This window comes from Pygoscelis adeliae, unplaced genomic scaffold (genome assembly GCF_000699105.1).
Source record: "Pygoscelis adeliae isolate BGI_AS28 unplaced genomic scaffold, ASM69910v1 Scaffold27, whole genome shotgun sequence".
Classification (NCBI taxonomy): Eukaryota; Metazoa; Chordata; class Aves; order Sphenisciformes; family Spheniscidae; genus Pygoscelis; species Pygoscelis adeliae.
In genome coordinates this window covers 5227574-5251026 of record NW_008825410.1, presented here as the reverse complement: position 1 = coordinate 5251026, position 23453 = coordinate 5227574, and the positions used below count along the sequence as shown (strand labels likewise).

At 38.3% G+C, this 23453-nt stretch overlaps 1 protein-coding gene across 1 annotated transcript in view; it reads left to right on the top strand.

The window, feature by feature from the left end:
* The window catches only part of ITGA8 (integrin, alpha 8), a 122335-nt gene that overhangs the window by 5548 nt on the left and 93334 nt on the right, over positions 1 to 23453 (top strand). Inside the window, exons 2-9 of the mRNA XM_009330599.1 lie at positions 39 to 163; positions 11693 to 11793; positions 14353 to 14476; positions 16749 to 16810; positions 17832 to 17877; positions 18878 to 19003; positions 20138 to 20182; positions 23237 to 23280. Coding sequence (XP_009328874.1) covers positions 39 to 163; positions 11693 to 11793; positions 14353 to 14476; positions 16749 to 16810; positions 17832 to 17877; positions 18878 to 19003; positions 20138 to 20182; positions 23237 to 23280 — 673 coding nt within the window. The remainder of the gene's footprint in view (positions 1 to 38; positions 164 to 11692; positions 11794 to 14352; positions 14477 to 16748; positions 16811 to 17831; positions 17878 to 18877; positions 19004 to 20137; positions 20183 to 23236; positions 23281 to 23453) is intronic.

Sequence of the window (23453 nt, the reverse complement as noted above, 5' to 3'; positions counted from 1 at the left end):
CCCCCACCGCCCCGGTGACTTGCCGGTGTGTTTCGCAGAGTCAGTGTCCTGGTGGGAGCTCCCAAAGCCAACACCACGCAGCCAGACATAGTGGAAGGAGGAGCGGTGTACTACTGCGCCTGGCCCGCCACCCAGTGCAGGCAGATACCCTTTGATAATACCAGTAAGTAAATCGCTGAATCTCGTAACGCAGCGTGGTGTGTGTTGCTTGGCTGTGCTCAGGTCCCCCTTCGGCACAAATTTCTTCCGCACTCGCTTTAATAGTGTCACTTATCCGAGTATTTGCAGTTCACTGGCGAAATCCCGCTCCTGGGAGTCTGTATGCATGTGCGCTTGCAGGGAAGGGTTTAATGCTCCCCAGAGAAATAACAGGAGTAGGACCTCCAGGATCTGTGCGTAGTTCATCTTACTGCTTTAATGAAAGGTGTTTGTGGCAAATTCCTTATTTTGAAAATACCTTTTTTTTTTTGAGTGTTCAGAAGGCAAAACCCCAAAACCCATGTCTCTCACACTTCTCTGAATCCTGGAAATCACAGGATTGCTAGTCTTTCTTTGCTGTTATTTTTAGCAAGGGGTTTTCCGTCTGTTCCGATGGATGAAGTACCTCATGTGGCATGCTTATTTCATTCTTTTCAGAAAGCAAGAATTTTATTTCAGCATATTGGAAGCTAGATGCAAACTGATTTAGGCACAATGTGGATAGATTATATCCACTTCCAAAATCCCAAGACAGATGTTTCTTATTTAATTAGAGGGAACACACATTTTAAACAATTCAGGCTGTTTATGTTTTCTGTTGTTTCTTTATAAGTCTTGAAAATAATTTAAACCTAGTGTTTGCAGAGACGTTAAAACTGATTCTTTTATTTAGGCAGACTTGGACAGTTTAATCATTAAGCAAAAGTTATGATTCTTTAGGTTATATATCATCTTAACATTTGTGGTTTATTTAAATGCGAACACAATACAATTCAGTTTTTTTCTGAGAGCACAAACTAAATTAGAAAAGCTTACTTAAATATAGCAAGAAGCAGTGCAGTTCTTTACCCTGTCCAGCTCTAGCCTCCCACACATCCTACTACTATGTTAGTGTTTAGGACCTCTACTCAGGATGACTCTCCCATCATGCTGGGCATTCTTCAAAACAGAGTAAGAGATAGCTCCTGTATGTGTATGTGACTACCTGGGCATGTAATACTATGTACAGCATATAGTTAAATATAAATGTGAATGTACAGACAGAGAGAGTATGCATACAATATTTTTATTGTAATATGCCCTGAGTGTACATCTTTGAAATAAAACCAGTTTAGGAAATACTCCTGTATTTCCATCTTATGATTAGATAGTTCATGTAACAGAAGTGGAATATATTATCTTTACAAATTAATTTCAGATTTGAATAGAAAACTTAACAGGCCAAATGAAAATTCCATCGCATTTTAAAGGGGTGTTTTGAAAAATGAATGAAAACCTAGTGATGAAACCTAGAAGGACATCTGGCTTTCCTGTGGGAAACTCCAGAAAAGTTGACTAAAGAGACTCTGGACAACTCCATACTCTTGGCAGAGGTGTCCTTTTGCAGATACTATGTTTCAAATAAAGGCACAAACACAGGCTGATGAGTAAGTATTATCAACAAGGCTTTGGACTGTATCACACCACTGTTCAGCTTGGAATCTCCAAGTGTGGTTCATTCAGTCTACCTGAGACGGTTGTTCGTGTCCTCTGGATAGATGCCTGACCTGTAGACAGCTGAAATTAAGCCAGAGAGAGCCCATTGTGCAGATATAAATGCACTGTACTTGGAGGAGGGACTGCAGTATAGGCAGGTTTAGCAGTGTTATCATTAGCTGTCTAATTCCGGTACCAAGGGCAGTAAAGGTGTCAGTTCACACAATTCAGCAATGGCCAGCTGCCCTCATAGACAGGGACCCCAAGAAGGTTTGCATAGCTTGTACCAACACCCATTCTTCATTGCCAGCAACATAAAGGCCATCTCCAATACGCCACAGATGACTCTTTTTGCTGAAGTATGGATATATGTTTCATGTCAGTTTTTTCTCTCCAAAATATGCTACTTACAGGACCGAGTTTTCCATCTTTTCCACTATTCCCCCAAACAGAGCAGTCCACATGAGCTCTATCCTAGATGATACTACTTCAAATAGCCTGTTATACACAGTTCCTTTTGAAGCCTCTGGTCATTGTATGCCTAGTGGGACTTAGATAGTCCTCAGTAAATATGGGGGGTATCTTCAGTTTATGGCTCTTTCTTGTACAGGCACCTTGTACTCACTATGCCTTGTCCCTGCGACATCACTCAGAAATGCTGCTATTCCCATTTTATATTTCTATTCCCATTTTTATATTTATTCTGATAAACAGAAAAAAGTCAGTCCGGGTTGTCAAAGATCATACAGGAAGTTGGTGATACTGGTAACAGTCTCGGGATTTTTTTTTCTTCCTACAGTTCCTTAAGCACAAGATTATCCTTTCTCCCAAAACAAAAACACCCAGTAATTGTTAGAAGACTGGAAATTCAGCTCTAGCAGCTTTAATTTTAAAGATTAATGCTTCATGCCTCGTAGGAGATTTTTAAAAGTCTTGGAACGCTGCGGGAATGTTTTCTGAAACAAAACAGAAAAGCTACAGAGGCTGCTTCAGAGCTGGAAGATTTCATTTTGATGCATTTTTATACAAAGCTTCCTTTTTTAAGTACTTTTTTCTTGACTCTAACCAAGTAATATCAGGTCTTTCAGTTAGATTCACTAAGCAAAATAAAAGAAACAAAACTGCTGAATAATTGAAAGCATTTTTAATTAAGATCAAAAGTAAAAATTGAGTGGAACTAGTAAGAAAGGGAGAGTATAATGTAACACTTAAAAGGCAGTGTGACCCAACAAATAGATAAAGAATTTACTAAATCAGTATTTTTCAACCGTGAGAGTTCAATAGAGAACTTCTAAATTCTAAAGAATTTGTAAAGAAAAGCAGATTCACATATACTATATCCCAAGGTAGATATGTGAAATTGCTGCAGGTCACAGAAACTGTGACATTTCCACTATCACTTAAAAATTCAAGAGATCAACAAATCCAAGTGGTTGAAAACCGCTGGCTTAAATTACGTATGAGCACGAGGGCTCATGTCTTCCATTTCTGAGGGCTGGGTACACAAATGAAGGTCAGGTATGTTGCATTCAATGCAAGTTATGTTCTGCTGTTGAGGAGGAAACATACAGTGCACTTGGATGTTATTTGGACTTTCATTGCCACAAATAAATGTGTAAGTGGGCACCTAATTGGTTAAGACTCATGTAACTGTACAGATTATTTCACTGTTTCCACAAGAACAGTAGACCTAATCTCAAGAAGGTTCCTTCATTTGCAAATGCTTTGATGTTATTTGTATTAACACTATTAATATCTCGGTCCTACTAAATGAAAACAGTGAGGACATTGACTAGTATTCTGTGACGGCTTCAGTCAAGATTCTGGATGTTTTCAAATATCATGGTGTTACAGGTGTGGAGCTGCTTTGTACTAATTTATAGTTATCCTGTATTTGACAGATATTGAGATGTTTACTGAATGAATGGATAGATATGCCTTGTTATGGGGCTGTAAAGTATAAAAGCTAAAAAGGAACAAAATCTCTCTCCACAAGCATTTAAGGCTTGTTAAGAGGCAATGATGAACAAGAACATGCTCATGAATCAGGGAAGGAAGGAAAAAATAATGTGTTGAGTTTGTAAAGTATGTATTGCTTAGATAGAGGGGGGACTTGTTCAGAAGGTGATTTGAGGGAACCAAGTGAGTGATAGACACCTTAGTGAAAAACTTAGGTTAATATTATGATGGTAAGCACTGAGATAGGATGGTCTTTGGTCCTGTAAAGGCTGTTTTGTTGAAGAGTATTGGTTTTCTCTGTGAATAATATCTATTTTTAAAATAACTAAAGTTTTAGTTTAAAGAAAGTTATTCTAGGTCCTGCATGCCATAGAGTCCTGAAGGGAGAATACATATGCTAAGGCTAACTGGACCTGACATCCTGACACTGGTGTAAGACAATTGCAATGTTCCCCAGTGGATCAGAGGTCTGACACGGCAAGGGTTGCACCCCAGCTGACTGGCAAGGTGCAGCTAACCTCAACACCACACAGGCTGTGACAGTCGAGACTAAACTCTATTCTTTGTGTCATGTAAGCTTTAAACAACAAAAGGCAAAGCCTTATGGTTTGTGAAGCTCTCTTGCTCTTTTTTCCTCAGAAACTAAGATCACATGAGGGAGTAGACATTACATTGGTTACTAATGTATACCCAACAGGAACACTCAGTATTCACTCAATTCCCAGTGAAAGGTATGAAAACACTTTAAAAAACGTGTCATTACTTCTGAGTGCCATGTTCTAGCTGTCGAACACAGACTGGGTTCCTTACTACTAGCACTGATACTCAAAACCAAGACTACTCCTGAAATCATCTCCGTGGCACTCTGCAAATGTTAGGATGCCCAAGCTGGTCTGAGCACTATGAGCAGCTGCATAGCTTGTGTTAATGTGGAAATGTGTGTGGGCTAAACTACTCTGCTGAGAAGATGGCTTGGTTAGAGTTAATAGAAGTGCAGGAGTATCTGCACCCCATTCCTAAAGGTCATACCACCTAACTGAAATTGTTCTACAGGCAATTCTCCCAGATTGCCACTAATTTCTCAGATCGCCTATCTCTGTTCTTCATAGTAGCTAATCCAGAGATTTCCAAAACAATGAGGTGCTTTACTTGCAAACTAACATCAATACTTAATCCTACTGATGAAATATTGTTCCTGACAAGGGACAGGGGGGCAGAGGAGGGAAGGAGCATGAAATTTTGACATGCTGTAGGATTTGAGCTGACCCATCCATAAGCAGGTGATGTAACTGGACATTCCCATATGGGTTGGCCAGTGATATGGCCTCCAGCCAAGAAGGGGCTTTAGCAGGAACTCTGCGTGTTTCCTGCTGTTGATACAGCACTGACTCTGCAGTCCCATGTTTGCAATTCTTTAAAGCTCCCTAAATCTGGGCACCGGGGCCAAGACTCTGGGAAGAAGCTGAAAGTACTGCCCCTGAGAGCACAGCTGGTGCTTTAACCTGCTTCACTGCAGCAGGGAACTGAGATAAAGTATAATGGAAGGGCTTTTAGTATCCCCTTACTCCAGGAGATGTGGACTGAAGGGCAGAGACTCTTCTCCCTTGTTTCCCTGCTTTGTAAAGCTGTCCTGTTGCATTGCAGTGTAAGGCTGTGATACTCTTTCATAGAATCATAGAATGGTTTGGGTTGAAAGGGACGTTTAAAGATCGTCTAGTCCAACCCTTAAACTTTTTTTTCTTTTAAACCCCTTTGAAACTCAATGAGAGGACAGGGCAACAAGCGTTGGCATTATATTAAAGAGCTGTGATCTGTCTTTCCTCTCTTACCTACACAGAGCTAACTTCTCCTTTTCAGTTTCTTCATTGTAAACCGCATTTTGTAATGACTATTTCTGCTTTAGCATTGAGGTAGAATTACCATGTCCTTGTGTTTAAGCTGGGTGCTCTTCCATTCAGCTGCCAGGAGAGGTAGCAGGAGAGCAACATGAAGAAAACTTTCTCCTCACTTCATTAACTGGGGAACTTCTGAACCACTCAAAGCATCTTGCAGCCAGAAGCAAACTTAAATGCCCCCTGAAGTGCACTATTGCGTTTGAAATCTGGTAAAGAGCTAATAGTTCATATTTCAGAAACTCATTATAATGGTCACTTTTAATTGTAATACTTAACAGACTGCAACTTCTTATGTTTTAAATTAGCTCCAAAAGGCAGAATTTTAGATACCACTTCCCCTAAGTTTCCAGAACTCACTGGGGTGTTGTCTTTGCTATCAGTTAACTTTACCAGTTTTAGTAAAATAGGTTATATTTTTCCAAACTAGCTGGAGCAAATTTGAACAACCTCTGAAGAGAAACAGGGGAGGAGGTGTAGATCAGTTCTGGCCAAGCGTGCAGTTGATAAAAAACATGAGCTAATCTGGCCAGCAGTTGAGCTGATTGTAACAGAACCCAGGTACTGTATAAGGAAAGGACGTATTGTGGGGCTCGAGAGGTTTAGTTACATGAAAAAATCATTAGCTGTAAAGATGGTAAGATTCTAGGGAAAACTTAGAATCCTGTTATAAAAAAGAATTTGCATCTCAAGAGAAAGTGCTGAGGGAGAGCTTTGTTGTACTTTTAAATGTTGACACATTTCAGTCCACTATGCCAGTAAGACCTTATCTGGAGCCTCATGGTTCACTTATAGCATTCTAATTTATAATAGACCCTCATGAGTTTCTTTTATAAGTCTCAGCCTTATCTAAAGAAGGGAAAAAATACCCTTAGCTATGTTAGTTCAAGCCCTGAGGTCTTAATTTGTTTTTGATCAGATTGTACATAGGGAAAAAATCCTATTGGGTTTGATGATTCTTTTTTTCTTGATTCATGGAATGAAAGTCCAAATAAAGCTCTCTAGATATGATCTATTAAATTAAAATATATGAATAGCATCTAAGGCACAATAAAAACCAGAAATTAAATAGATGTTTGCAGAATCAGATAAATCTAAAAATAGAAGCAACTCTTCTCATCATGCAAGGGTTTTACATATCTTTACTGTCTCTAAACACTATGGAGTCTTTTTCCCCCCCAGCATTAATGTTGAAAGCAATTGCTTGGCTTGGTTCCCTAGATCATAGTCTTTAGCTTTGCATTTGTGTTCTGTCTCTCTGTTGAGGGTCTAATATCAATGACCCTATGAATGATACTGACTTACCTTTGCTTAGTAATGGGTGGTATCATTGGAGTCTTTTATGGTAGCGATACCAAAAAGATATCAACCATATGTGCCACAGTGATATGGTTGACAAGATTCCCTGACTTCTAGAATATGGGACCATGTATGCCAGTACGAACCCTTCCCTCTCTCTCTTAACCTCCTGCAAGCCAGGACCCTAATGATGCAGCAGGACTGATTTCAAAGTTAAATTAGGTTGCTCAGAGCCTTATGTAGCCAAGTTCTGAAACTACCCAAGGATGGAGATGCCATAGCCTCTCTGGGGAATCTGTTCCAGTGCTTAATCACCCTCACTGTGAAGATTATTTTCTTCATATCTAATCAGAAATTCCCTTGCTGCAACTCGTGTCTGTTGCCTCTTTTCTTCTGCTGCATGTCTCCATGTGAGGGGGATATTCACTTTCCTTGACCTGTATATATTTATATAAATATAAATGTGGGGGTTTTTTTATGTGTGTATTCCCACTTTATATAAATATGGATAGGTTGAGGTGATTGTTCACCTCTACTCTGTCTGTATATAGTTATGTATAAATATATGAAATATTACATTTTATATTATCTGTATTATTTATATGTATGGATTTGCATAGATACATACACACACATATATCAAAACAGGTATTTAAAAGGGATTTGCCATCCTGGATGTAGTCTGAGTAGGTACAGATTAGAGGGCAGAGTGTAACAGCCTGCTGCAGATGCCTGGTTTATGGCCATCTGCGTTTATCCAGTACATACAGGCAAACACACACAGAGCAAGTAAAGATAATCCTTTTCAAAGTTCCTGAAGGGTGAGAACTTACCCAAAAGAGTTGCAGGTGTATTACATAGCTGGATTTGTTGCTTTGATTAGAAGCATTTTGTTCCTATGTTAAGTTTGATTAAAATATTTTTATTTGCTTTTGTTTATTTGAGTATTTTCAAATTATAATAGATGCTGCATTTTTTACTTCTAGTTTTCAAGGGCTGAATGAATTGCAATAAGCCACTATCAGGGTTTGCAAATACATCTGTTTTTTATGCAGATCCTGATTACTACAACAGAGAAATATTTATAAGAGTAATGTTTGATTCATGCCTGTTAAACAGTTTATAATGTGCTGACTCAGTGACTGAGAGGAGACCAATCCCCATAGAAAGTGCCAAATTTAGTCTAATGTGTGCAGATTATGGATTTGCATTAACACTTGTTCCAGGTTCAGGCTTTAATTCCTAAAACTGAATCTCCGCACTGTTGTTCTTACATATGTTTGCTTTTTACTGTCTGAATTCAAATTTTTCTACTTGTGCAGCTACTGCTTTGGCAATTTAAGGGGCCTTTTTCCCTTTGGTAGTCCCTGGGTACCTCAAGTCTAAAAGACTAGGTGAAGGAACGCTGGAAAAATTTCTTTACTGAAAGAGTGGTTAAACATTGGAACAGGCTGCCCAGGGAAGTGGTTGAGTCACCATCCCTGGAAGTATTTAAAAGACGGGTAGATGCGGCGCTTAGGGACGTGGTTTAGTGGGCATGGTGGTGTTGGATCGACAGCTGGACTTGATGATCTTAGAGGTCTTTTCCAACCTTTATGATTCTATGATTCTATGATTTTGAGAATCGTGTTTCACCGTCTCCAGAGCTGCTTCTGAAGCTGGATTGTGGGGCAGTACCAATGTACAGGAGTCTTGGCTCCTGCAGTAGAAAATGAGATGCTTTTGGGTTGCTGAAATGCAGTTTAAGGATGTCCTTGCACCTAAATTTATACTGGTACATCTCTCTGCTCTTTGCATGCTCCTGGTTGTCTGGGCGTCAGTCTGCAATACAGTCTTAGGCAGTACAATTAAGAGTGACTCCAGGGCTGAGTTTCAAGCTAAATTTGCGAGTCATCCAGACTGTTGACCATCTGGAACAGCTCCTGGGCTGGCTCTGAAGCAATCCAGCTGGTACTCAGACACTCCCTGGACCGCTCTGTGGACAGGCTCAGGCGTTGTGTGCCCAGCCCAGCTGCTGCCTTGCATTCTAGCTATCCTTGCACTAGTGTCACGTATCGTGATACAAGATAGCCTGGACTCCTTCCTAAAAGGGGCCAGGCATTCTCCTTCAGAAGAGAAGATGACATTTGAATGCAACCTGAATTCAAGCCAGGTTTTTGCTGCTCACAGAAATATAGCTTAGCCTGTGGGCAAAGTACAGTATAGACATAGCCTGTGGGCCTCAGATCCCCATAAATAATAGAAGGAGAGATATTTCTGTGTCATCTAAGGGTGTTGTCAGGACACAGATGTGTTATTTTTTGAAACACTTAGATAACACAGTTTTGAGGGATGCACCAAAGACAGAAATAACAGATTTTTTCTTTTGGAAAACTGGATTGGGATTTATCTGAGTAAACAAATAGCTTTTGTTTGAGTCTAGACTAAGTTGGTCATCCTTGGCTATCTACAGTTGGTAAAAAAAATTAAGTACTTTTAGGCCATGGTTCTTCTGACCTTCTCAGATGTTTGCTTTAGGAGAACTGTGCCCTCAATTGTAAGTGGATGACTGGCTCAGGAGTGGACGTTGTCAGTGACTTCGTTCAGAGCCTTGTTGTCTAATGGAATACAGTCAGGGTACAGTTAATGACAGTCTGCGTGTATTCAGACAAGTTAATTGTGCATATAGCTTCATTTTGATAAAGTTATAGGGGAAGCAGTAGCTGGTCCACAGCAATCTGAAATACTGAATGGTTGTTATATACAAAAAACTAAACTGTATTTTAAGGCACAACCTCAGAAACTAGGAATATGACTCCATCGCTCCAGCAAGGATCCTGAACAAAGGAGATTTGAGAATTTCTGCCAGAAGAGATTTATCGAGGGGTAAAAAGCTACTTATGAATTTGGGTGTATGTGATATAATTATTTTATAAAGAAAATCCCATGCCACATGATGAAGGATTAATACTACACCATATGCCACTAAGTGGGGTGGGGTGTGTGTGTGTGTACAGTTCTTGCAGATCTACTGGTAAATTCAGCTATGGTTTTTATAAATCTGCAAATGGTTGTCCTAGTTTTAAAAGCGAACATCTTCTCAAATTTGAGTATACTTTGCCAGTAGACAAGTATGCTGTTTTGATTGAAAATGTAAGCTCTTTTTAAGTTAGAATACTGGTCGTGAGTATCCTCAGAGCCAGGCTAGCGTTGGCTGCTGTAAGCTGACCGTGGCTGATTTTTAAGCTTCAAAAGCTTTGTTTCTATCAAGACCTCATCTGTGGACATTGATCATGTTCAGATCTGCTGGAGCATTAAAAAAAGAAAAAAAGAAACCTTTAAAGTTTGAAAGGGTCTGACTTCACTGGAAAAAATAATCAAAAGTGGTGTTTGCCAACAACTAGGTAGAAGCCGGCAGCTCCTGCAGTGCAGTGTGTCAAAGTCGCTGTCTCCCACACTGTTAAAGTTTAGGCCTAACTTAAATAAATCGTATTTTTAAAATGAATGTTTTTAGAGTGATTTTAAATTATTCTTCCTGAATTTTTAAGATCTAAATAGTCCTGTAATTTATCTTTCTTATCTCTCTAAGCATGGATTTCCATACTAACTCCTGTAATTGGTGCAGTACAGAAAAAAATATTTGTATGAAGGAAGACATTTTCTCAGACACTTTCAAACTTTCACAGATTCATTCTAATTCAACTTTCCTTCATGTTTATTAGGAAAATACAGAGATAGACTGCCCTTGTTCTCCAGATATAATGCATTTTTCTTTCTAATTCAGTTTCTATCTGTAACGTTTATGAGGTTACCACTAGCTGAGGTAACTGGTGATCCAACATCCTAGAAAAGCATTCAGATATCTCCTTTATTCCTGTTGGGCAAATCCCAGGAAGTGTTGGCTTTTTAAAGGTGACAGTTATACCAACTGCATTTTTTTTCAGTTTTTAAAAAATGTATGTAAATCCATACAATATAATCTGATATTACTTTTTTTTCTACATTCCAAAGTAGAGAGTATATGATTTTATTTTCACTTAGAGTGAATAAAAAAGATTGATTCTTGTGAAATCCCTCCTGATAGGAACCAGAAACAAACACAAAGGAATGCAGATACAAGGGGGAAGGAGTAATGCCCTGCTTATGTATAAATTGAGAAGTTCATTAGGAATGACTGGTAAGGGAAGAGCATAGCTCATGAACATATGGGAAATCAGTTTACTTCAGAGAACTCAGGGTGAAAGGAAGGGATGTCTGCTTTTTATTAAAACCTGAAATGCATTATAATTGGCCTGAGTCTTTGCCCAGATGGCTTCTCTTATGCTGACATCTGCAAGAGCGTATATAAAGCAACATTAAGAAGCTGTCTCTTGTGACAGTGTGTACACATGTAATTCTGTTAAAAACTAAGTCCTTTGCTATCTGTAGTGTTGGTCTTTGAATAAGCATGCTAAGAAATGTCATTTGTTTGACAAAAACTAATTATGGAACATGCTTTTTACATGGAAAGTTTCTACCACGTATGAGAAAACTTTTTACAGCTTCTCACCTGTTTTTGTAGCTTCTTGTTCGTTCATCATAAATTCCAAGTAATTAATTCCTTTTTTTTTTTTTTTTCCCCAGGGAAAACACAGGGTTTCTTCTTCCAGTCCTTTTTTTCTGAAGTTTAAGTGTAATTATTTTGACTTTTCACATGTGAATTTAAGCTGTTTTCCACTGACCAGTAGAAAGCTTAAATGATACTAGAACATCCATTTCCTATTGAGCTGGTAGGACGATGACAGTGGGTGCGATGTAATATATCCATTAGTCTGTTCACTTGTATCTGTAATTCACAGGGTAATACTTTTTAAAATAAGCTGTCAACATACTGCTTCTTTCTTTGTCAGACAACAGGAAAATTAAAGTCAATGGCACCAGGGAACCTATTGAGTTTAAGACAAATCAGTGGTTTGGGGCAACAGTCAAAGCTCATAAAGAAAAAGTTGTGGTAAGTCTTAGGCATTTGGTATTCATTTGGAGATAATGGTTATTTTTCTCAAATGTATATCTTTAATAGCTCTCTGTGTAGATTATGGAAACAACTCTATGATTATGCATGAATTATAAAGCAGATGATGTATATAACTCAGAAAATGAAAGCAGTCTATAAAATCAGGTTGAACTGATCAAGTGAAGATGATCCCACTGACGTGTGAAAATAGGAGAATGCCATATTGTTATGGAAGTCAATAATGATTTTTTTAAACGGATAATGGATATATTTTAGAGATATACAGTAACTGATAGCTATATGCTATAAAATGTTTTGTATTATGAAGCTTTATTTGGAACGTTAAATGCAGAATGTAATGGAAGCCAAGAACCTGTGCTGAAGATCAGTTAGTAAGAGAAAGCACTGACCTCTTTTGTCACATTTACATTGTTTTGAACAGCTGTGTCATAGTCATGGTAAAACAGCTGCAAAAAAGTCATGATTAAAAAAGCTCCAAATCAAGATTGCTGTCAAAGTGCAATGTCTGTTTTCCAGTTGCACTGAACATTTTACCTGTCTTGATAGAGGACCCCAGCAGGGGGCAAGTACTTTTATTGCTTAGTAAAGTAGTGGTGATGCTGCTTATACACAGACATTTTATATTTGCAATTTATGCACTATGGTTTACATTGGAAATTTTGCTGAAATAATTGTGATAAGAGTAATTGGTTTGGTCATTAATTTTATTAGTTTTTACAATTGCAAAGCAATAATTTGTGTCTTGGGATTTGCTTAAAACTTCCAATTATTACTTAAGAAGTAGTCATAAGGGAAGGAAGTATCTAAAGGAAATGCTTTCCCTTATATAGCATGCCTTGTAGTTAACCTAGGGAAGGATTTTGACGTGAAACATGTAATGAATAAAACGTCACCCTATTCTGTTACAGAGCTAAGTAAACATAAAAATTCTAAAAAATGCTAAAAATAGCTGAAGATTTCTCATTTTGTGTACTCTACTAAGCAACAGTTCACAAACTGAAATGAAATAGTTCTTTACCACCATTTTCTGAATCTTAATCAAGGGACCAGAAAACCTCATCACCGACTGATATGTTGTGTCTGTACTGACCAAACTTTGTTTTGCTTCTGATAACTCTTCTCAGGCTTTCTGAAACAGAGATACAGTCAACACTTTTCAGGCAAAAAATTGAACAGCAAAGCCAGAAAACTTTGTCTTTTAAGCTTTGTAGACTGAAATGAGAGAAAAAGAAAATGTCATCAAGCTGTCAGAAACTTTTTTTTTAAACTACAAATGTGATAGCAAACTGCATTAGGTCAATGTTTATGATTATATTGAGTTGTTGTTTCAATCCATTTTGCTCGATGTCAAATGTACCTAAAATCACCCTCACAGGACATGTACTCCTCTTTGCTGCAGTCTGGTTTTGCTCTCTATTTTAATCTGTAAGGTCTTCTAGGCAGGGGCATGTTAAGAGTCCCTGTTCCTTAAACTGTTGTTCCAGAGCTCTGACTTTTATGGTAAGCTCTGAGTAGCACAGTGGTTCATCCAGCTGGAACTGATTGCAGAACGAAGGCTTATACAGTAATGTGAATAATAACAGTGCCTTGCCAGAGGTAGACAGGTTTCTGATTGGAAAAGTAAGACAAGGTAGGACACAAATGAGGGATTTGTTCGTATCTTACAGAGGCAAGGTTGTAGGGAGAGGTAGTGTCTTCCCCCCCTCCCCCGCCCCCAGCCAATTGAAAAATTTTAGGGCACAGGAACCCCTGAAGAATGACTTGCACACCTGACAGCTTATCTTTTTTATTTTTCCAATTATCTGAATTACTTTGAAAAAAGATAATGTCCCTCTCTACACAACTTGTATATCTTTTCTCCTTACACTGTCATGTTTGTAACACCACTACTGTAACACAGAAGATTAAATATTAGTTCACTAGCCAAAACTTACTTTAGCAAAAACCTGTTCACTCAGACACTGTTGAATGCATTACAGTTGTATCATGTCTCCAAAGACTTGAACCAGGGGTTTATAAGAAGGCAGACAATCTGATGATTGTGATGGACAATATGACACAACACCCTGACAAATCTCCTTCTGCTAAGTAGAGCAGAATCATAGCAGTTCTGCTGCAATGGCCATTATCATAAGACATATCAGGACAGAAGTAGGAATGTCTTCAGCCACATGTGTGTGATCTACATCTTAAACTATGGGATCAAGTCTTGTGCAATAAGCAGTAATAGAGCAAACATATTACTTGTGAAGCAGGCTTAGAGGGTATTTGTAACATATGCTTAAATGTGAGTTGTAGTCCCTGACATTTCACCTGCTAAGGGCTATAAGTGAAGGATCAAACTACGCTTTTCAGGTTATAATGAAATTATAAGAAGCAGTGGTCCTGCATTTTCTTCTGTCAATATGTTTTGATCATTGCTGTATGACTGATACAATACCAGCGAGAATTCTTGTACGCTGTTTATTAAAAACTACATTTGCCAGATGCATGAGTGTGTGAAAGGTGTGTGTGACATCGTTTCTGTTTTGATAGGCTTGTGCTCCCTTGTATCATTGGAGAACCCTTAAAGATAGCCCTGAGAAGGACCCCGTTGGCACCTGCTATGTAGCAATTCAGAACTTCAGTGCCTATGCTGAATATTCACCTTGTCGCAACAGTAAGTATTAATAGGAACAATCCTGTGTTGGAGGACTTGATATTGCTCTCAATGTTTTCATCCTTTCAGTCTTCACACGGTCTTGGTTGAATGAAGATTACTATATGACATTATTGCATTGGATGAGGGTTTAAAGAAAAATCAACATTAAATTATATGCCTGCAATTGGATGCTTTATTGTATAATTGAAAGAGGTGAAATTAAGTAAATTAAGCGTATGCAGTTATAGTGATGAGATATAATTGGTTCAATTTAAATGGCTTTAAAAAGTAGCAAACGGATCTAGATAAGAACCAGACAGCATTTTAAACCAATTATTCATGCTTATGCTGAGTATAAATCTCTCACCACAGGATCACCATCTGAAGACCAGACCCTGCACAGAAACACACAAGCCTGTATCACCATTCATGCCAATATCATCCACAATAGCTCATTTATGAAGGACTTCCAGCATGGAAGAAAGCCATGCACACTAGCACTGCTGTTCCACACTCTTCTCTATGCTGTTTTGAGGATGTGGTAGCCATCTCTGGGCCTTACTTCTTGGGGAATAGGGAAAAAATGCATGTATATTTAGAGCCAAGTTCACTTACTAGAAGACTGCAGAAAATGCCACACATTAGATTATATCAGTCGTTCATCCTGTTCAGCATCCTATATCTAAGTGTTTATGATGATTATTAATACCCTCATTGCCTCAGTGCTCCAAATTATTAAAATCAATGTGAAGTATCCAGTGAGTTTACTGAGCTTTGGACTGGGCTAGGTCTATGGCAGTTTCTGCACTCACAGATCAGAGAGTTGTTCTTTCAGTTACTTTTCTAAAGGTAATGTGGGTAAGATAGCAAATATGATGGGCTTACCTATCCCTTCCAGGGGAAACCCTCACAGCAAAGCTCTGATATTGTTCAGTTTAGCTGAGATGGGTAGCTGTTTCAAGTTGCGTGTGCTAGCCAATAACACGAGAAGTCTGAATGTAGTTACTTGTCATGATACCCTTTGTACAGAGCCCCTGTTATTGCAGCTAGCATTCTTGCCATGTGCACATGGGCTAATTTCAAAACACACCTTTTAACTATTTCTCTACTGCAAACTGTGCTCCTACCTTCAGGTTTCTCATGGATTGTTTTGCCAAGAAAGTAACAGGCATTTTACAGAAAAAGTAGACGCTTACTTCACATAATTAAAAGGTCTCTTTCCTGTGAAGATCTCGAGGCAGCACCATATCGTGTAGTGGATTTTCCTGACATCTGCCAGATGTGTGATAATGTAGCCCAATAATGCTTTCCATGGTCTACCAGAAAACCTCCACACCTATAGCAACATGAGAAATTTGCATGTACGTTCAGTGTTACTCTGTCGCTTTCCTTTTCTCACACTGTAGTATAGCTCTAAACTGAGTTGTGCTATGTCTTTCTTTTAAAGCCTAATTCTTGTCCCTGGATGGACAGGTACAGAAAGAAGCTGAATCTGTAAGAAATGGTGATCATAAGATCTGCTTCATGGACTTCTGATGTCTCACTGGGGCTTTGCCAAAGGCTTATGCCATTTGAAGAGAGTGTTCAAGTTGCTTTCCCAATCCTGCAGACTTCCAGCACTCATAGGAAAGTCCTAAAATGCATGTCAACACACTTTATACAATTATATAAGGATTTGGAGACTAGAAATAAAAATGGACAGAAGCAGGAAGGATGTTTTTGCATGTACAAATGTGCATCCAAAATTATATTACACTTCAGTCCTCATTGAGCAAATGCGTATCAATTAAAGGGCTGGCCCTTGTGAAGGACATGTGCCCTTTTCCCTTGCCATTGTACAGATAACCAAGATGTTGTCTGAATACTGACCCATGCTGACCCATCCACTATGTCAACACTTTTTGAGAATACCTTAGTAATACCTTATTTTTGTGTTTATGGCAGAGCAGACTGTGGTGACCATTCTAGGATTTCTTGTTGTTTACTTTTGTATCTCCAGCCACATTCAAACTGAATCCCTGATAGTTGTTGCAAGGGTCCTTCCTTGGCAGTGAGAGGAGAAAGTCCCAAGTAACTGGTCCTATTTTTCAAAATCTTGACAAGGGGCCTTCATGTTCAGGATCCTGTAGAAGGTCTTGATTTGCTTTGCCTCTTCTAAAAAAGAATGCACATCTTTTCACATATTTTCACATAAGTTTTGCATTTACAGCCTTACAGCTCCAGGGGTGCATAAGCTGTCTCCCACATGCACTGTGAAATCAATAAAATGCTTCTATCTTCATAATTGCAGGCAATGCAGATCCTGAAGGACAAGGCTTTTGTCAAGCAGGTTTCAGCTTAGATTTTTACAAGGTGAGATTCTGCTTCTGAAATACTTTGAACAAATGTAATTCTGATATAGCCCCAGTGTTCAAGCACTGTCTCAGTGATCAAGAGTTTAACCCCATGCTGTTGCATATGGAAAGTTTTGTGAAGTTGTTGCAAGTTCTTTCCTCCTTTGCAAGCTTCAAACTTTCTGGTTTCATTAATAAAAGAAATACTGCAATCAGCACCTGTTTATCTCTTTGCAGCACTCCAGTCTGACTCTGCTCAGTCTATCTTAATAGATAATTAGGCTAAAAATTGTTTGTGCTTCTATCTCAGTGTGTCCCACTTACGATGCTTTCCAGAGACTTGACTTTCAGGAAGTAATAGGCAGGCACCAGATAGTTTTTAAAAATTAAAGTAGCTTGTATAAGGTTGCTTTTGGAGGCAGACTAGTCATTGAGTAGGACCGTTCTCTTGTGGAGGTGAAAGTGAAAGTGCTTAAGGGAAATGGCTAGTTGTTCTTACATGCCAGGAGGGTCCAGAAACAATCTTGTGGGCCAAAGAATAAACTTTGCAACTATTGTTATTATCTGTGCCATTATTACAGCACCAGGACCTCACATAACTTTGATCATTGCCATTATTTTCAGTGTTCTGCAGCTACGTTGTTATTGACATTATTAATAGCTGAAGAGTAAAGACCTCATTGTAGGGTAGACAAAAGTATATTTCTCTATAAAGCATTACTCTTGCTTCATTGAATGTGAAGACCCTTTTTTATGCTGACTTTGTTTTGTTACAAATAATCAGCAATTTTTAGAATGCTATGTTAGTGCTAAAAAACTTATGGTTTCATTCAAGTGAAGATGCATAAGGTGATCTTAACTTAATTTAAGTGTGGATTGTCCTGCACATCCATGCACCTACATCCTTTCCTTGAACAGGGCTATTCTCCTTTTATCACGATTCTGATATTCTTTTCGTCATTTAAATTGTTTTTCCCATGCATGCTTAATTTTGTTGTGTTCTTTTGTTGTGTAATTTTATTCAATTCTCCTTTTTGTAGAATGGAGACCTGATAGTAGGCGGGCCTGGTAGTTTTTATTGGCAAGGTATGTTCATCTGGCTGGTTAACTTGATCTAAGAAGTGAAGCAGAAAGCATTGTGGAAAATGTTGTTCTAGATTTCCATTGTTTTCTCAGTTTAAGATAACCATTCTCTGGTCTTATTTTCAAGAAATATAAATCAGAAGAATTGCTTACCAAGCAACTGAGCATAAAAATAAGTCAGGGAAAATTCAGGATGTAGGTTGTATAGGAAGCGAAACAAATAGAAAGAACTATTTTTATGTTGGCATTTTAGCACATTTGTCATTTAATCAATAAACTGACTTTTTCGCTAGAAATACTGCAATTTTAAAAGTAGCTAATATTTGTACAGCAAATGTAATATCTTCAAAGTTTTTGTCACTATTTGTTTCTGAACGCAACCTTTTATTGCTATCTGCATGTATTTTTAGTTCATTTGTGCCATCACTGTAGTTTCCAAGATGTAGTTTCTCATGTATATAAAACCTGAAGTGGTTTTGGTAAAGAGTTAAAAGAGTGTTTTTGCTTTAACCTGTTTTGACATGTATGATATAGCTGATTCCCAGACTCTGCCTACCAACTTGCCCGTTGTCAGCCTCATTGATGTGTGTTTTTGCATTGCCATTAAAGGAGGAAGATCTAGTTGATTATGATGGTAGGGAATTCATAGCTTTGAATTCTCCATTGGGAAATTGCTTTCATTGGTCTATTACATTTGTACAGTACAGCATCAAGAGGTAGCTGAGCCTGAAAATGATGGACTTTAGCTTGAATCAGCACATTGAAATGGGTCTGGAGATGTTTTTGTCATTGTTCAAAAGAGTCTCAATGCCTTGTTGTATTGATTTATGTGTAGTCTTGAGACTTACAGGGTAATAATGGAGAAAGATTGAGAAAAGATGTCTACTCTTTGCATCTGTGCTATATTATCCCTTCAGCTCTGTTCTGATGTTCTGCTAGCCCTATTTTGTAGAAACTGGCTCTCCTTTATGTCTGTTTCACTGACGAAGTTGTTTGAATCCAGGTCAGGTAATCACTGCAAGTATTGCGGATATCATTGCAAATTATTCCTTCAAGGATATTCTGAGGAAACTGGCACGAGAGAAGCAAACAGGAGTGGCACCACCCTCATATGACGACAATTACATGGGTAAGCTAAGCTCTATGTCAGTTAGCAATATGTTCTAAAAGCATGGGGCTTATATAAATGTGAAAACAAGCCCTAAATTACTAACGTCCCAGTTGTGAGAGGATTTGAATATGTTTTGCCTTAAGCACAACAGCAAATCAGTAGTTTGCTAGTTACTTTAATGGGATTATGAACGTTCTTAAAATTATGCACAGCAACAGAGTTTGAGGGTTGAGATCTCAAATGGCTCATTAGGGTTCTTATTATTTGATCTTAAATAATTAAGCAGAAATACAAAATTTTCCCATTTATAACTTCTTTCATTCCAAGATGATGGATTGAGTTTAAAGTCATTAAAGACTATTTCAAATTTTAATAGATAAAAGAAAATTCAGTTCTGCAGTATTTTGTGCAATACTGCACAAATACCCAACCTATTCTCACTGTTATTTAAAAGATACAATTGAAGTAAGCAATAACAAAAGTCAGTTTGAAGATATTATGTAATAAATAGAAAAAAAGCTCTTTATGTACCTTTTATTAGTACTGATCTCTAAGAACTTGCATGATATTCACATGTCTCTGCATGTAAGACAAGTTTTTATTCACATAATTATAGAAAAGATGCGGTGGAATTTGAAGGCAAAGATGCATCCTTTCATCTCTGCCCATAGATTTGAACTACAGTCCCTGATACAATCCAAAAGTCTTTACTCTGTCCGTAGCAATTATCTCACAGGTTTACTAAAGCTCTAGGAGGCACTTAACTGTATCTTTGGAAATCTGTCATCCATATAGAGCTAAAACAGGATATTTACACATTACAGTACTGTAATGAAGACCTAAATTGTGTCAATAGCTATTAGGGCAAACCACCATAGTACCTGCTGTTTTTTCAGACAAATTATTAAGTATTAATGGTTTAGAAGCTCATTTTTGGAGAAAAGGGATAGATCTATTATACATTCAGACCTACAGTTAATTTTGTCATAATGTGATAAGCAATTTTCCTTTTTTCCACATAGTTTTAGTATAATAATGTTAGAAAATTTGCATTCTGATGATCAGATGAACAGTCAAATCTGATTGTCCTTGCATATTTTTTTTAAAGAAATGGTTTCTCAGGTGTTTTGCTTGTAATTTATCTTTAAACAGGATACTCAGTGGCTGCTGGAGAATTTACTGGGGATTCTGAACAAGGTAAGAAGCTATATACTTGAATGGAAACCATATGGTCGTGCACCCATTAAATTCCTCATTTTGGGTCTCTACGCAGGAACATACCTTTTATACGTTTGAAACACTGGTGAGACTTAAGCTATCTTTACCCAATATTCTCAGAGTCAAATATTTTCTTAGAAGGTATAGCATAACAGAGCAGAATTTAAGTAACCCAGAAGTCTGAATCTGTTGTTATTGTATCATGCCTATGCATCTGTTCAGCAGTTAGAGCTGTGACAGCATGGTAGGTGGGACCACTTAATTTAGCCAGTTTGGTGACCAGTAGTAACAAATGGAACCAACAGCGCAGTCCTTTACAGTCTTTCGGTCCATACTCAAGTTACTCACCTGCATAGAGCCTGCTGGACCTCAGCATCTGGCTGGCCAGATACAACGTGGCTTGGAAACGTCTGTGTATGCTGAAAGCACACTTCTGACTGCCACATAAACATCACAGCCTAGGCTAGGAGATAACATTCAGCTGCTTCTGGACAAAGACATGTGTCTACACTGGCATGCTAGCTCTTGTTGGTAAAAGCAGCTCTTGGCTCTGTAAAAGTTTCCCTAGTTCCAATTCATGTGCCTTAAGGATGGGGTGCCTGGGGCAGTTCATTTGCTGACCCTTTTCATACATTGTATTTTCCTGCACAGGCATAATGCAGTAAGAACAAGTTCCCTGTGCTCTTGCTCCTACCCTGAGCCTTATATTTAACAGCAGGAGACAGAAGAATTGAATTCTTTTTATTAAAACCTGGGCTTAGAGGGAGAGAAAACATTCTACAGGAAGATGAGGTGTTCAATTAGTCCCTTGAATTAGGAAAAGCTGAATTCACAGGAATATAAATGTCCGAATATAGAATCATGCCTGAGACTTTGTGAAGGTTCTTAGATCAAGTAAGTTTGATACAGGACATATTTAGAATAATTTGCATTTAGACAAATAGCAACTGTCATCCACAAAGAACCAGACATCTCACAGACTTAATAGCATTACTTAAAAACATCATAACTGTGAAACCTTCACCTGAAATATTTCATGATCTGTAAAACACCACCTTCTAGGACTCTACATTCATGATTTGCTAAAGTAGAGCAATGTGCACTGAGGAACAGATTTTGACCAAAATTAGAGGATAAATATTTTTTTAAATGTGCAGAATGTCATTACATAACTTAGAATTCAGCACAAACACTGAGGGTCAAGTTGTTCCCTCTGGCAAACGGTGACACAAGTTATTTATTAGTTTCACGTGGCCAGGGAAAACTGCCCTGGAAGGTGGCAGCTCCAGTAACATAGTTCTGTAATTCTCTAAGGACAAAGTCAGAGCAATCCATCCTGCAGGGACTAGGTTTAGCAGCAATAGTTCCAACAGTTCCACTGAGGCTTTACCTAAATACCAACAAGACTTAAACCTTACTTAACTGATGTGCTGAACTCATAGCACAAAATGCTGTGGCAGGAGAACTAAAACCAAGCTGAACGTTGTCTGATTTTTAAGTTGTAAAGTAAGTTTTGTGGGTGTGTTAGAAATTGAACACTAGTTTTTCTGTGTCTCTGCAAGTTGAATCCAGTGTAGAAGAAAAGCTCCTGTCACAGCTGTCTGTTTGGTAGAGTATGTTAAAATAATCAATTATAAATAGAAATTTGTCCATGATTTAGCTATTTTCAGGTGTTCTGAAATTGTACAGGGTTTCAAAACATATAGTTAGCTGAAAATATCTGTGATCCCTGGTGTTTCATACCTTAAGAGCTATGTTCCTTGTGTAAAGCTGACAGTCTGTCAGAAAGTATTGCTTAAGGGGTAACTTTCTTGAGGGGGTGAACAGCTCCATGGTCCAGACTCACAAAGCCAATAGAGACATAGTACATTTCTAGAAATGAACCCAGCTCCCTGGAACCACTGCTGCTTAATCCCTATAAAGTCAGAGTTTCCTGTCCTGTGCCGCTATGCGTTAAAAAAATAATAAAATTTTGAGCCGAATGCTATAATGTGGGAAAAAGATGTGTCCCTGGTAATGGAAGGCTGCAGCCACCTCTATATATATATGTATTTTTTTTTTTTTAATGCATACTCACATTTTTATAATGGAATGTTCTTGAATCAATAAGTCACGTGAATGACTGGCACAAAGAATTGCATTGTTGGCTGACCTGGGAATTGTCCTGTGTCCTGTTCAGTACTTCGCTACTACTTCCATCTCCCCTTGACCAAACACATTCAACCACAGGGGAGTGTATAAACCCAGAGAGGAACAGAGGAATGCTAGGTCAATACAAGCAGGTGTCTGAGGTGCTCTGGTATCTGAAGTTCCTGCTGCTGTCTTTTGATGTGGATATCCTAATGAGGGAAGGTTTAGACAGTAAGACTGCAGGCTGTGACTTTGTTCTTTTCTTCTTTTTTTCCCCATTTTTTTTCACTAGTTGTTAAGATTTCACCATTGAGCAGATTTACATCCTAGAAGGCAGCTAGATCCAATGTTTCATGTTCTTGTTCAATGGATTCCCCCAATGCCACTCACAAAAATTTCCTTGTAATGCTTTTGGATAGCCTGTGCAGAACTTGTCAAACACTTCCATGGCATCAAGCCAAATAACAGATGAGACAAACTGTTGTGCAGCCAGAAAGAAAAGAGGTATTTGTAAGGACAGCTTTATTTAGCTTCTGTACTCTAGTGTGTGATGCCACAACTGATTCTGGTTCCATCAACCCACAGCTGTCAGGTAACAAGCTGAATTGTACTAAGAGCTTTATTATACTGTGCTATGCTAAGTAATGCTAGGCAGAAGGAGATCTCTGGATGAGTGTATTCAACAGTTAAGATGTAATATTTCATGCAACTAGATGCACTGAATGAATGTTAATAGCTTATGAATTAATGTCTTGAAGTGATTTGTTGGTGTTTCTGATACAGATAACAAACCCAAATCCTAAGGGTTATATGTCAAGGAAGAATTTAGGTGGCATAGGATGCATGTTGCATGCACCACTCAGATAGCATAACCAGTTCACTGTTGATTATTTATCTTTTCAGAGTTGGTTGCTGGAGTCCCAAGGGGAGCACAGAACTTTGGCTATGTATGTACTGGACCCACATTTTATCCTTTTTATAGTGAGAATGCAGTTAGACCATTCGGAAGATTAAAGTCTACATTATATTTTCTGTATCTCTGATCCAAAACTTTCTAATCAGAGAAATCTGCCACTGACTTTCACCCTCAGGCTTACCTGGCTGGGTTGAAATGCCTTAC